The sequence below is a fragment of the Neovison vison genome, chromosome 7 (assembly GCF_020171115.1).
Source record: "Neovison vison isolate M4711 chromosome 7, ASM_NN_V1, whole genome shotgun sequence".
NCBI classification, from domain to species: domain Eukaryota; kingdom Metazoa; phylum Chordata; class Mammalia; order Carnivora; family Mustelidae; genus Neogale; species Neogale vison.
Window position 1 is genome coordinate 1,862,546 of NC_058097.1, and position 13,740 is coordinate 1,876,285.

General features: G+C 60.1%; 1 protein-coding gene across 2 annotated transcripts in view; it reads left to right on the top strand.

Moving 5' to 3' along the window:
- The first annotated feature begins 461 nt into the window (after positions 1–461).
- ZCCHC14 (zinc finger CCHC-type containing 14) overlaps positions 462–13,740 on the top strand; it is a 53,143-nt gene continuing 39,864 nt past the window's right edge. For both annotated transcript variants that reach the window (XM_044255593.1, XM_044255594.1), the window contains exon 1: positions 462–1,029. In XM_044255593.1, coding sequence (XP_044111528.1) covers positions 472–1,029 — 558 coding nt within the window. In that variant the 5' untranslated portion in view covers positions 462–471. The remainder of the gene's footprint in view (positions 1,030–13,740) is intronic.

Genomic DNA, 13,740 nt, shown 5'->3' on the forward strand with positions numbered 1-13,740 from the left:
GCTCCGGCGGGGGGCGGCCCGCAGTGACAGACCCTGCGGCGCGGGGGGAGATGGGGGCGGCCGCCTCCCGGGCGACGACGACGACGACGACGACGAGGAGCGGCCGCCGCCGCCGCCGCGCACCGGCCGCCGCTGGGGACGGGCGCGGGCCAGGAGCCCGCCCGTGAGCGGGGGGCCCGCGGCCGCTCGCCGCCCCCGGCCGCCCCGGCCGCCCCGGGCCCCCCCGGCGCCCCGCGCGCGCCCGCCCGCCGGCCCCTGGCGGGGGTCCCGCCCGCGCCGCGCGCCCCCGGCTCCGGCCCCGGCGCGGCCCGCGGCGCCCGCCCGCCCTCGCCCGGCCCCGGCCCGCGCGCCCCCGGCCCCGGCGCGCCCCGGCCGCCCGCGCCCCCCGCCCGCGCCCGCCCGCGGCCCCGGCCCCGGCCCCGGCCGGCGGCGGCCCCCGGCCCCGGGGCGCGGCGCGGCGCGGGCGGCAGCATGGTGGAGAAGCGCTGCCCGCTGCAGAGGGACGGCGTGTACCGCTGGTTCTCGGAGCTGCCGTCGCCGCAGCGCGTGGAGTTCCTGTGCGGCCTGCTGGACCTGTGCATCCCGCTCGAGCTGCGCTTCCTCGGCTCGTGCCTCGAGGACCTGGCCCGCAAGGACTACCACTCGCTGCGCGACTCGGAGATCAAGGCCAACAACCCGGCCGACCTGGGCAGCCTCACCAACCTGACGGACGAGGTGGTGCGCAGCAAGCTGCTGGTGTCGCTGGCGCTGCTGGGCTCGGAGCAGCGCGAGGCGGCGGGCGTGCTCTACCGCACGCTCACGCACATCGACTCCATCATCCACAACTACGGGCTGCAGCTCAACGAGGGCCGCACGGGCGATGAGTTTCTGCTGCTCTTCACCATGGCCTCCAACCACCCGGCCTTCAGCTTCCACCAGAAGCAGGTGCTGCGCCAGGAGCTCACGCAGATCCAGAGCAGCCTCAGCGGCGGCGGCGGCGGGGGCCACGGCGGCAAGAGCGCGCTGCCCACCTGTCCGGCCTGCCACAAGGTGCGCGACCCCCGCCCCCGCGTCCGCGCCCCGGGGCCCCTCGTGGGCGGCCGCGCCCGTCTGCGGCGCCTGGGTGGGGGGGCCCCTGCGCGGTCGGAGTGCGCTGCCCCTTTGTGCCACTCGTTCTTGCGTGCTGTGGTTGCGGGCGCCGTGAGGCCTTTGTCCCCTTCCTCGGGCCCTTGGGCGACCGATCAGTCGCGCTTGGCGTCGCCCCGGCTCGCCAGGCCTGGTGTTTCTTAGCGGGAAGGGAGGGCGCGGTGGGGAAGGGGGCCTCCGCGGATGGCGCGGGCGCCGTGCGGGGCCCTCCCGGCCCGCGTGTCCCTTCCCCGGGTGGGCCGGTGCCGCCGCGGGGCAGGCTGCCGCACCCGCACAGAAACACGTCCGCAGCCTTGGAGGCGTGCGGGCTGCCCGGAGTCCCGGGGTGCTGGTCTCTTAAGGGATGTTGGGTTCACGGCTCCGTCTTCAAACTAAACAGGAAGGGCCTTGTGGTCGTCCGCTTGGAAATGCAAACTTTTGTCTACATGTTTTGAAACTATGTAAACACCAAGCGTTTGGGGCTCAAACTCCTTTTTCAGAGCCCCCTGGGACCTAGTGCCAAAATGGTGCTCCGAGAGAAAGGGTTCCTCTGACCCAGTGTGGCCTGTGTTCAGATGACACTGGGACTCTGGGGGACAGACTGCAGTCAGGACCCCTCGGGCTGAGTGCCTTTCTCCGTGTCCGAGCCGTTCTCGGGGAACCCTTGGCTCCTGTCCCTTTGCGCTGGTGGTGGTCAAGCTGTCTCAAGCCTGCGCTGTAGCTCTTCTCCTCCAGGGTTTTCTTCTGAGATGTGCTTGTGCCGTCCGCACTGCTTTAACCTGTGTCTTGGCTTTCTCCGGCGAGGGGGAGCTCCGGGCCAGCGGCTGTTCTGGTCTGTTGTTGTTAGCGTGTGTTTAAATACCAGTGTGCACCTCACGCTGTGCCCTGGTCGAAGAACGGTGTTCCAGCTACCACAGCGGAGCAGCAGCGTCCTGGGGGGCCCTGCGGCTGTCTGTAGGTGCCAGTGCCGTGTCCCCTGCTGGGCTCTCAGGCCCCGACGGTCAGCCGCAAGAGCTGCCGGCCTCCTGTCGTGACGCCGGCCACTGAGGTCTGGGTTTCCCTGCGCCTGTTCAGCTCTTGAAGGCGATTCTTTGTGTCTACACGTTCACCCCTGACAGAAGGGGAAGATGGCGATGATGATCTTGGTGACGTTAGACTGAAAACGTGCTTTATGAGTGATCCCTTCCGTCAAGTGAGAAATCCCTCTGATGACCCCGGGGGCCAGGCTCCCCCTCACCCCGGCCCACGCACTCGGAACTGGTCACTGTGTGACCTTGGCCAGAGTCCCGCCTCCCCTGGGTGTTTCCCTGTGGAGTCGATGGCAGGTTCCCTGCCCCTGGGCCTGTTGGAGGGCGACTTGCTGTCTCGCATGAGGGCCCCAGCAGATGTGCAGGGGCTGCTCCCTTCTCTGCCAGGTCCAGCCCCTCTGGGTTTCTGTGGAGGAGTGCTGGCTTAGGCGAGGCCCGTCGTTACAGACTGGAATATTTATGTCTCAGAAGGTTCCTGTTTTCTAAATTGATTTTTGAATAGTCACTTGGAGCTGGCCGTGTTTTTTCTTCATCCCTGGGAAACAGGAGAATTCTGCCTGACCCTTACTAACGGCCTTACAGTGAGTAATCTTCGGGCTGTGCCTTCCCTGGTTCAGAGCAACCGCGGTGTCTAGCCCTCCCCACGGCCCTCTGTCCGTCTCGTCCGTGTGACTCTTGCTCTGGAGGCCTGGTGCACCCTCTGCGGCTTCCTCTGCTGAACTCTAACGTCCGAGCGGCTTCCCTTCTCTGGGTCTCGGGGTCTCACCTGTGCGGTGCCCCTGGGAGGGCAGCCCCGTTGGAGCCCTGCTCGCATCTGCTCTGGGAGCCGCTGTCCTTCTGTCTGCAGCTCTGAGCTCAGAACCCTCGTGTTTGTCCTTTAGGGATAAAGACACGGGTCGATTTTTTTCTTCAATTTGCTTAAAGCGATAGTTCTCATAACCATGTTTTCTGAGAGAGTCACAATTTGCAATCGCATCTCCCAACCCTCACTGTATTATTTGGTGATTTTTCCTGCTCGGCAGATGAGCAGAAGGCGTGTAGGGGAATGAATGAGGGAAAATAGACGTTTTCACGTCCAGAGAGGAGAGCAGTCGGCGCGGCCAGGCTGATGGTAGACGGCAGGAGCGCGGCTGTGCTCGCTGGCGAATGGGCGCCGGGTGCCTTAGGTACACGGTTTCTCGGGGTTCGGTGTGAGCGTGTGATAAAGGTCGCCTGGGACTCTCCCTCTCTTCCTAGTTAAGTAAAAAACTATACTTTGAGGAAAAGTTTAACTTCACCCTTTGCAGTCTTTTCTTTCTGTAAACGATCATGGATTAGAAGTACATGCTGGTATTTTTTTAATTTTCGAGATTTAATTTTTAAAAGTCATAAAACTCACCCTTTGAAAGTGTACATTTAAGTAGTTTTTAACATACTGACAGAGCTGTGTGTCCATTCAACCGTGTCCTTCCGGAACATCCTCATCACCCCCCAGAGAAACCCCATACCTGTTGGCAGTCCCTCCCCATTCCCGCTCCCCAGCCCCTGACAGCCAGGCCTCTGCGCGGTGCATTTGCTTGTCCCGGACGTTTCGTGGAAGCGGGGTCAGCCGGTGGGTGCCCTTCCGTGTCTGGGGGCGCTCTCAGCATCATGTTCTCCAGGTTGACTCCTGGGGTAGCGTGTGTCAGTGCTTCTCTACCTTCTTAGGGTTGAGTACTGTTCATGGTGTGGGTAGACCTCGTTTTGTTTCCCCACGTGTCCGTGCATGGACACTGGGGCTGTCGCACGAGCTCATTTGTGCCCCCGCCCCCACCGTGGGTGATAGGCGCTCGCTCTCCCCCTTACCCCGCACACGGAACCGGTCGTCTTCGGAGCGTCGCGCACACCTGGCCGTCCGAGGGACCTCCTGGCGGTGATGCGAGCCTGCCTGGGGGGTGCGGGCGCCGTGCAAACCATGGCTGCGGGTGGCGGGGAGGGCGCCGCTCTGACAGTCGAGGCCTGGCGCGGTCTGGAGTCCACATCGCGGTCCAGAGCTGGGTGGCCGCGTCTGCTGTCGGGCAGGGTGGCGGGAAGCTGCCCCCAGCCTGGCGTTTCAGGATCCTCAGGACAAGGATCATAGCCGAACACCCGCTCGAGGATTTTGCCGGGGTGCGGAGCCTCTCTGAAGGGCTGGTGGTAGGGGCCCCCTTGGGGGGGGCTGTTCTCTGGCGCCCACGTGGGGCGCTCTGGGGTAAGCGCAGTGGGAGCGGGTCCACACATCCCAGGAGCAGCGGCTTGGGTTCAGAGGTGGAAGCCTGGTAGTTTCTGCGTGGGTTGCCATGTGAGGTCCGTGTGGCCCTTTCTGGTGCTGCCGCTGACAGTGCCGCGGCCCTCCCCGGGCAGGACTTTGTCTGGGCCGCTGGTGTCCGGCTGGTGTCCTGGAGGAGCTGGGACCTCAGAGCACAGCGGGGGGGCTCCAGCTTCAGCCCTTGTGCTCTGGCTGTGGAGGAGGACGCGGGCCGGCGGGAGGACTCGGGCCTGCGCTCTCTGCTCAGTCTGGCTGCCTTTGCTTCCTTGGCTTTGCTGATGACGCTCCAGGAGATGATGTCCTCCCGCATTCCGGATGCTTCGTTTTGGGCCAGCCTTTATAGGCTCCCGGACTGCCCTCCTTTGATGGTGCACACGTGATAGGGTCGCTGAGACGCGCTGGCGTGCATGGTCGCTCGGTGCAGGGGCCTCCCGTGGTGGGGATGGCGCTCCTCAGCAGAGGGGCTGGGAGCTGGTGCCCACCGGAGGGGGAGCCGCCCCGTGACATCAGGACCCCCATGTGCGCTGGTGCACTAGGGCTGTGTCTGACTCTGCTGAGGCTTGCGCTCCTGCTGCTGTTCCGGAGCGCAGCGGTGGAAGCCACAGGTCACCTGTCCGCCTCTGCCAGGTGCCGTGGTGGTGTCCCTTAACGCGGTTAGAACACGGTTACAGACCCACGTCTGCGCTTGCCGAGTTCCTGAGGCGCTTGACCTTTACCCAGTATTGGGCTCGGGTTTGCACACTTCCCCCTCCCTCCTGCACACTTCCTTTACCTGCCCTTTGCACCGAGGACATTTGGGATTGATACATATTTCCCCCCAAATCAACAGAGGCGTCTTAGGGCCTTAGCGGCAAGCTAGCACAGGGGACGTTTTTGTTGTTCAGTTGGTGGCTGCCGACTGCCCTGCTGGTAAGAAACAATTTCTGTCACATTTAGGGAAAAATAGTTTCTCTATAAGTGCCCTCTTTTTTTTCCCCCTGCCTTAGATGGATTACATTTCAGAAAAAAGATCCTTTGGAAGTTCTTTCTTTTTTTCTTACTTATTTACTTATTTATTTTTGAGAAACCACCATTTAGGACACCAGTTCTCCCGTGAGTTTGGGACGCGTTGCCACCAGCTCTCGGCGAGTGCACAGGTCACTTGAGGGATTCTGGTCCTGGACTCTGGCCCGCCCTGTGTCCTGCAGGGATCAGTGCCCGCCAGGTGGCTCGCCCCGGGCTCCTTGTGGAGCTGCTTCCCCTCATGGTGCAAAGCCGTAATCAGGAGCCTCGTGAAGTAGGTTAATTCTTTCTCTTCTCTTTTGTTAGTGCAGCTGGAGTTTGTTCTGTCACTCTCGCACTGAATGGATGGGCGCAAGATAGGTTCATTCTTAAAGTCTGTGTCGCCCTGAGTTAGGAGGCCTGGGGTTCTCCAACTGAAGACCAAGGCGAGACTGAACACCTTTCCCGTAACGGACACGCTAGCAGCCACTTGCTAGCAGGGACCAGGGCATAAGGAGGTGGGCCTTCACTCGCCGTGGGGCCCCCAAGGACCGGCACAGACTTGGAGTCCTATCCCAGCAGCAGCGAGGAGCACTCCGGGCCTTGGGGACGCTTCTCACCGAGTCTTGCCTCTGAGTGGGGTTTGGGATTTTAGGTGGGTGTTTCTCAGGTCCATAGGAAAGTCACAAGCCCCTGGAAGGTCTCGTGTGTGCCTTTACCTTCCCTCCTTTTTCTCCTGGGTCTGAGACAGAGCGTTCTTTTGGTCACAGGCGAGTCCCTCGGTCTCTGTTTTGGTCACATCTGTTTCCTCAGGGGTGTTGCTGGCTCAGGTGTCTGAACTTTGCCATTTCCTGCCCTCCCTGCTTCCCCCAGCTCAGTCTTTGACCTCTCTGTTTTTCCCCTTGGCCCATAAATACGGTCATGGTTCCTCCCTTCAGCGTTGTCTGCCTCTGTCAGCCGCTCCTCTGTCCCGTCGTCACCAAGTCCTGCCCAGCCAACCTCATTCCTCCTTGGCAGGGGTGGTCCCGTTTTCACAGTCTGGTGTCTGTCCTTCTGACATTTTAATGCACAACTGTGGTTCTTCTAAAACATTCTGTGCACGTATTTAAATAATGCAGGATCTTCTGACGGGTACCCTTGTGCAAGCTGCGCCCGCCCCCCAAAACGGTGCACTGGAGCCCGCTCCCCTTCAGCCTGTGCCTTGGCCTCCTGGAACCTGGCTTTTGCCCCCAACTTCTTGGATAAAGTCTGTTTTTAGTAAAGGGAACTCCATGATCTCTTTAAATTAAAAAAAAAAAAAGATAATATAATCAGAGATAAAAATTGATAAGATACAAAAGAATATTCATTGAAACATCTCCCTTTCCCCCACACATTGGAGAAGGGCATGTGGGACGTTTCAAGGTGTGGGCAACGTTCTGTTCTTTTACTTGGGTGTTGGTTCCTGTTACTTTACCTTTTAAAGAACGAGATTTCCTACCCTTACCCCGGTTTGTCCCTCTCTTTTTTCCCTCTAGAACCTTGCAGAGAAACTTGCTTTGTATTTACAAATCGGTGCTTGGCGTCTTCCTCCTGACACAGGTGTGTGCCCTGCTTTCTTGTCCTGACAGCGCTGCTGGACGTGCAGTCTGCGGCAGGCCGTGGCCTGTCTTTCTTCTGGTTTCTGGCCAGCTGTTGCGTGAGTCCCTAGCGGTGGACGTGTGGTTCCCGTGTTACTCTTTCGAACAACTCAGTCATTTGCAGATTATGTTCGTGTCACCTGTATGGCAGGGTGTGTGGCCTTCTCGAAGCCTGGAAGTGGGGTTGATGATGGACCAAAGGGTGGGAGCCTCTGTAGTGATTTTGGACACGGTGGGGGCCCTGCCTCCGGCGCCCCCACAGCCGCGTGTGTGAGTGCCTGTCGGCACGCCTCCGAGCAGTTCGGGGGGTGTGAGCTCCCGCATCCCCGTCCCCGCCGGCGGCTGGCCCTGGCTGCGGGGGTGCCTCTCGGGGGCTGCGGTTTGCTTTGCGGCCCCGATGAGTGAGGTGGGACATTTCAAGCTTTGTATTTTTGGCAAGCTCCCCATAGCCTTCGCCCATTGCGCTGGAGGTGCTGGTCTTGGCTTGTTGTTAGGAGCGCCTTACGTTTCAGGGAAATTGTCCGTCGGTCGTTGGCAGAAGCGCGAGAACTTGTTTCCCTGCCTGTCGACGTTACCGTGCAGTTCCTTCTTACGGTCTTGCGCGGCTTCTGGGGCGCGCGTCATCGTGAGAAACGTGGCGCAGCTCGGGCCCGCGCGGGCTGCCGTGTGCGCGCCGGTCGGCGGGCCTCGCGCGGGCGCCGTGGAAGCGTCCCCGAGCGGCGTCTGGCACGGAGCTCCGGGGGCTTCTCATCTTCGGTTCCACAGACGCATCGGGAGTTTATCTGGTGGGAGGTATGGAGCGAGTTTTATGTCTCCCGAATGAAAACCCAGTCGCCCCAGCGCCACTTGCTGGAGAACCAGCCCTTTCCCTCTCGCAGCTGAGGTGACTGGACGGGCTCCCGGCTGCCTGGCCCACGGCGCGCTGTTCAGTCCTCAGCTCCCCTCGCTTCTGTGGGCTCCCACGCAGGGCAGTGCCCGGGGCGGGGACGGTGCTCTTCTCTACGTTTAAGCCAGTGTGGGTGTGGAGCTGCCTCCCCAGACGCTGGCGGGCAGGAGCCTGGGCGAGGCCTGAGTGTCCGCGCACAGTCCCGCCCCGTCCGCGCCCGGCACTGCTGGTGCTGCTCTGGCTTCTCTGAGCGTTCTCAGGGGCTCTCGGCTCTCCTGCCCTTCGCATGATGGGGTTCTCACTGACGAGCCCCAGATCTGCATGCCCAGCCAGGCCCGAGCTCCAGCGGGAGGGGCCAGGTGACTCGGGATGTGCGGAGGCAGGCTCCCCGGTCCGTGTGCGCGACTGCTCCCCCCGTGCCCCAGCCGGAAGCCCAAGCCTCTCCTCCGCCTGTCTTCTCTCCTGGCCCCCCGTTAGGCCCTCGGCAACTCTGCGGGCTGCTTTTCTGTTGACGCCACCACGACCCGAGTCAGTGTTTCCTCTTTCTGCCTGTCCCCTCTCTCTGTGTCTTTCTCCCCATCGCACTTGACATAATGGTCCCATACGTGGCCCACTTCTGTGGAGGCGGACTTAGCTTTTGGGCCATTTGCCAGAGAGCCAGGGTGTAGATTAAAATCGTTTTCAGGGAACAAGCACAGCTCTAGCCTCACGTAGCTTCATTCCTTCCCCTGAGTCAAGAACGCATGCTGGCCGGCGAGTGAGTGACCACCTCCTTTTAGAATTAAGCTGATGTCATTGTTTAAGGTCCACAAGAAATAACTTGTAGCTGTTCTGTTGGGTCTTTTAATGAAATGATCCAGAAACTTGAGTACCCTAACTCTTAGAAATAACAGTGACGTGTCAGACTTCTCATCTTGATCAAGACCCCTGGTCTGGCCTAGTCTGTTATGACAACCTGTCCCCCGGTCTGGGTCCAGTCTCCTATGACAGCCCATCCCACAGCTTGGGCTCCATGTGCTCTGACACCCTGTCCCCTGGCCTGGGTCCAGTTTGCTATGACAGCCCGACCCCCTGGCCTGGGTCTGGTCTCCTAGGACAACCTGTCCCCTGGCCTGAGTCCGGCCTGCTGTGACAACCTGTTTCCTGGCCTAAGTCTAGTCTACTGTGACAACTTGTCCCCTGACCGGAGTCTAGTTCATTATGGAAATCCATCCTCCTGGCCTGAGTCTAGCCTACTGTGACAACCCGTCCCACCTGGACTGGGTCTTGTCTCCTACGACAAACCGTCGCCCCTGGTCTGGGTTTAGTTTATTGTGGAAATCGGTTCTCCTAGCCCGAGTCTCGTCTCCTGTGACAACCCCCTCCCCGCTGGCCCCGCTCTTAGCCTATTGCAGCAGGTCCCATGGTGTCCCTGGAATGGTCTTGGTGTGTCCGCCGCCTGTCTGTACTCACCCTGTCTGTGCCTGAGGTCCCTTGTGTTTGCTGCCGTCCCTCCCCCCCGAGCCTTGCAGGCCTGTTCTCAGACAGGACACCCGGTACCTGGGCCCCCCCAGTTCTTGGCTCAGACTTACAAGCCTTCTGTGGCCGCCTTCTGTCCTAGACCTTGTCGTCGTAGTCCACTGAAGGTGGGTTTCATTAAATTTCCGTCACCGGATTGGACTTACTGGGGGGCAGAGACGGTCTCTTTCAGTCCAGAGCCTCGTGGCCCCGGCCACCCAACAAGGCTGCGTCCTGAGCATCTGTGGAAGCCGAGTGGGCAGGAGGTTGGGTGTTTATGAAAGGCCGCTCTGGGGGAAACGTTTTCTCCCTTCGTGCTTTTGTTCTCTGTGGACCAGCAACACCTGTTAGCAAGTGACAGTCTTCTTAATGGCGTTGGTGGGTGTTTCTCTTAGCCTGACATGGCGTTGGGCTCTAGTGGGTTTTTAATATCCAGATTCTACTTTGTTATTTTTCAAAAGTTGGTGTGCGGACGCTTCCTGGGGGAGCAGCGCTCTGGGAGCCACAGTTCCCGGGCGGTGCCCACGACACGGAAGCGCTCTGGGCGCTGGCGAGGCGCGGGCCGACCGGTGTGCGGGGCCCTGCCCCCGGCGGCCGTGCTGCGGGTGGGCTCCCCTGTGCGGCCCGCGCTCCCGTCCTCGCCTGCTTCCGGAAGAGGCGCTCGTGCTGAGCCTCGGGGTCCGAGTTGGCCGGGGAAGGTGACAAGGCCAGCAGGTGTTCCTCGTGCCCACCGAAGTGTAGTGTGGCCGCCGGCAGCAGGGACAGCAGAGTGAACAGGAGGGAGCGCTACGGAGCCGTGTCCTGACTGTGACTTGGGGTAAAAGCTTCAGTAGATTTGCTAGAAGGAAATTACATGCTCAGGTTTCTGCGTCACGGCGAGCCTCATTAAAACGTGCGCGCGCAGGCACGCCTTCTGCAAACACAGCCCGGACTAGAAGAAATTACGTTGCAGAAGGAGGAGCATTGATTGATGGGGAACAGGCTCCCTGCTCTCCTCTCTTTTGGGCATTTCCCCAAAATACGAAATCTCGGGACCAGTGCCACCGGCCTAAGCCCGATCCGGTCACTAAAATCCGGGCGCTCCTCGAGCGTCAGAGCGCGGGCGCCGCGTCCGTCTGTCCGTCCGGCTTGGTGACGTGGAGCCGCCGCAGGGCGGGCGCCGGGCCGTTGGGTGGAAGCGGTTTGCGGAGGTGACGCCAGAAGCGGCTGTTCTTACGATGTCACGACGTGGAGCCAGAAGTGTGTGTCCCAGCGTTTTCACGTCTTTGTGAAGAGTGAGGGGCAGAGCGAAGGTGGTGACATGAGAAGGCGTCTGGGGCCCTGGTGGCCCGCGAGCCCCCGTGCGTGGTGTGGGCCCCCGTGCTGGCGGGACCGCCGTGGTGTTGTCACTGTCCAGAGAGCCCGAGGGCTGCCCGTGCCTCCGCGGTGCCCGTTCCTGCCCCTCCAGCGGCCCGTGGGGGTCCTCGCCCTGGAGCCCCGCCTGCGTCGTGTGTATCACGTCGGTTGTTTCCGTTTCCGGAGCGCGGTGAGCGTGTGGAGCACCAGGACGCTGCCGTCCCTGCCTTTTCCTGGGCAGTTCCCAGGCCCCCCCAACCATGTTTTCCTCTGGGCGGTGGTTTCCGTGTCGGTGAGTGTCGCCGTGCTCGCTCCTCGCTGAGGTCGAGTCCCGCAGTCCCGCTCGGGCTTTTGGCTCCTGCGCGCCCCAAGGCCGCCTTCTCCGGGTCGGGTGTCCGCGGTGGCAGGTGTCAGCTGCCCATGGTGCACCCCCGGGGTGAGCACCGCCACCTGCCGCGCAGTGACACGCACCGCGACCGCCCGCCTCCCCTGGCCTTCACGCGGTGGTCCCCGCGCCAGCTCCTCGTGCACGCGACACCCCGTGGGGCGGAAGCGCTTTCTGCTTCCTACGAATGTGGGTCCAGAGATGAAGAGGAAAACGGGCGCCCGGCAGGCTCAGCTGGGGAAGCGTCTGCCTTCAGCTCGGGTCACGGTCTGGGGCTCCCAGGATCGAGTCCCGCCTCGGGCTCCCTCTTAACAAGGAGTCTGCTTCTCCCTCTGCTGCTGCCCCTGCTTCTGCTCTCTGTCAAGTAGAGAAATAAACTCTGGTTTACAAATTGAGAAGACACAGTCTTGTGTTCGTCCCCGGTGGCCCTTCTCAGCGCCGTCCCTCACCAAGAGCTGTTTTTGCCTCCGGCCCTTCAGTCCGGGAAACTGTCATTCAGCTTTTTTAGGGAGTCTGAGTCCATGGCTTAGAAATTCCCTTTGTCTTCTCTCAGCCAAGAATGTTTTGCTTCCACCTGTGCTGTGATGGGCACCTACCCCGCCCGTCGGAGTCTGTCGATGGGCTTTCTCCGGCCCTGAAGGGGGGGAGGCCGTGGCTCTCTGGTGGCCGCCGTCCACGTGCCTGTCCCCAGCGTCTGCCAGCCTGGCTACGAGGCGCCCGGGTGCTGTTGGCTTGAATCTGTCTTGCTTGGTGTTCTTTGAACTTACTGGATCTGTAAGTTTATGTCTTTTACTAAATTTGAGAAATTTTCACTTATAATTTCTCCATAGTTGTTCCTGTCTCAATGTCTCCTTACTTTTGGGACTCCCCATGTAGGGATGTTAAAGCTTCTTCTGATACTATGCTAGAGGTCCCAGAAGCTTTTCTTTCCTTCTCCAGTTTCCCCTCTCTCTTTCTCTCTGTGTCTGTCCTTTTTTGGATTGGATACTTTCAGTTGATCTGTCTTGAAATTCTATGTCACCTGTTAATTCTAGACTGCTCTTCAGCTCATCCAATAGATTTTTTTTAGTTCATAGCATTTTTTTTTTCATTTTAGAATTTCTATTTAACTTCTTTTTTATGATTTAAGGCTTTATTTATTTATTTAGAGCAGTTTTAAGTTCATGGATAAATTGACCGTCGTGATCCGCCAAAGTCTGTGGTGCCCGTCAGGTTCCCTCTCGCTGTCGTCCGGGTTCTGGGTGCAGACAGACGTCCCCCACCGTGGTCCCTCGTAGAGTATTTCACTGTCCTTACAGTCCTCCGGGCTCTCCACCTGCTTACCCCCGTCCCCCCCGATGTTTCTCCGTCTCCGTAGTTCTGCCTTTTCCAGAGTCATTCAGGTGAGGTCACGCGAGCGCAGACTGTCAGGTGCGCGTTTCGTTTTCCTCAGTGCCTCTCCGGGACCTGACGGCTCCTCTCCGGCTGCTGCGCCACATGCCTGTGTGTGGATGGACGCACACGTTGGGTGTTCATTTGTGTGTCCCCGGCTGCGGCATCTTGAATGCTTCTGGAATTGTCACATTTTGAGAGTTTCCCTTTTCTCTCCTGAAGTGTTCATTTGGTTCTCAGATCACAGATGTTTTTTTTCTTCTGCTGAGCTCTGTCTCACCGGCCGCGTCAGGCTGCTCGCCTCTGGTCCTGGCGTCTGACCCGCCTGGTGCCCGGCCCGGTGCCCTTGTGCGGGTCACGCTGTTCCCTTACGTGTCTGCGAGTTGGCGATGGCTCCTTGAGTTCGTGAACGAGACACAGTAGAGACCCTGGGTTGTGTTTGGTCCTGTTTGCTTTAGCAGGCAGCGAATGTGGCCCGATTCCGAGCCCGGAACTGCCTGCCTCCGCCGTCGGCCGCCACAGCCTCTGCTGTGAGCCTGCCTTCTGGTCCTGCCCCGCGTGGGCCTGTTTCAAGGGCTCACACAGAGGTGTGGGCAGAATTGATATGCAGAATTACACGTGTTCCCTTTCTTTTTTTCTTTTTTCCTTTTTTAAAGATTTTTATTTGTTTGAGAGAAAGCAAGAGCGTTTGCGGACAGGTAGGGGAAAGGGCAGAGGCAGAGGGAGAAGCAGACTCCCCACTGAGCAGGGAGCCTGATCTGGGACTCGATCCCAGGACCCCGATTCAGGACCTGAGCCCAAGGCAGCCGCTGCACCAACGGAGCCAGGCGCCTCAGGCACGTTCCCCTTCTAAGGCACTCTGGTGTCAGGGGCTCCTCCCTCACTCTGCCGCCGGTCTCGGTTTCCAGAATTCTGATCTTGGGCTCCTGGGATCAGCAGGACCATGGAGCTGGAGCCGCGCTTCAGCTTCTGCTTTTCCTGGTGCGTCTGCAGTGCATGAAACCCACCCAGTGCATCTCTGTTTCCACCTGTAGAGCTTCCTCTGGTTTCCGCCTGCTTTGGGTCACGTTCAGTTTCTACGTGGTCCGTAGCGTCTGGTCATCCGGAGGAGGCTGGTCCGAGTACTCGGCCCTTCTGTAGAACCACGTGCTTCCGGTCCCCGCGTGTTGCGGTAAATACGGGCGGTGCGCGGTAGGAGGGATGAATTCTCTGTAAGCAAGAATAGCTGGGAAGGAGGGTTTTACAGTCACTGTGACATTTGTCCTTAC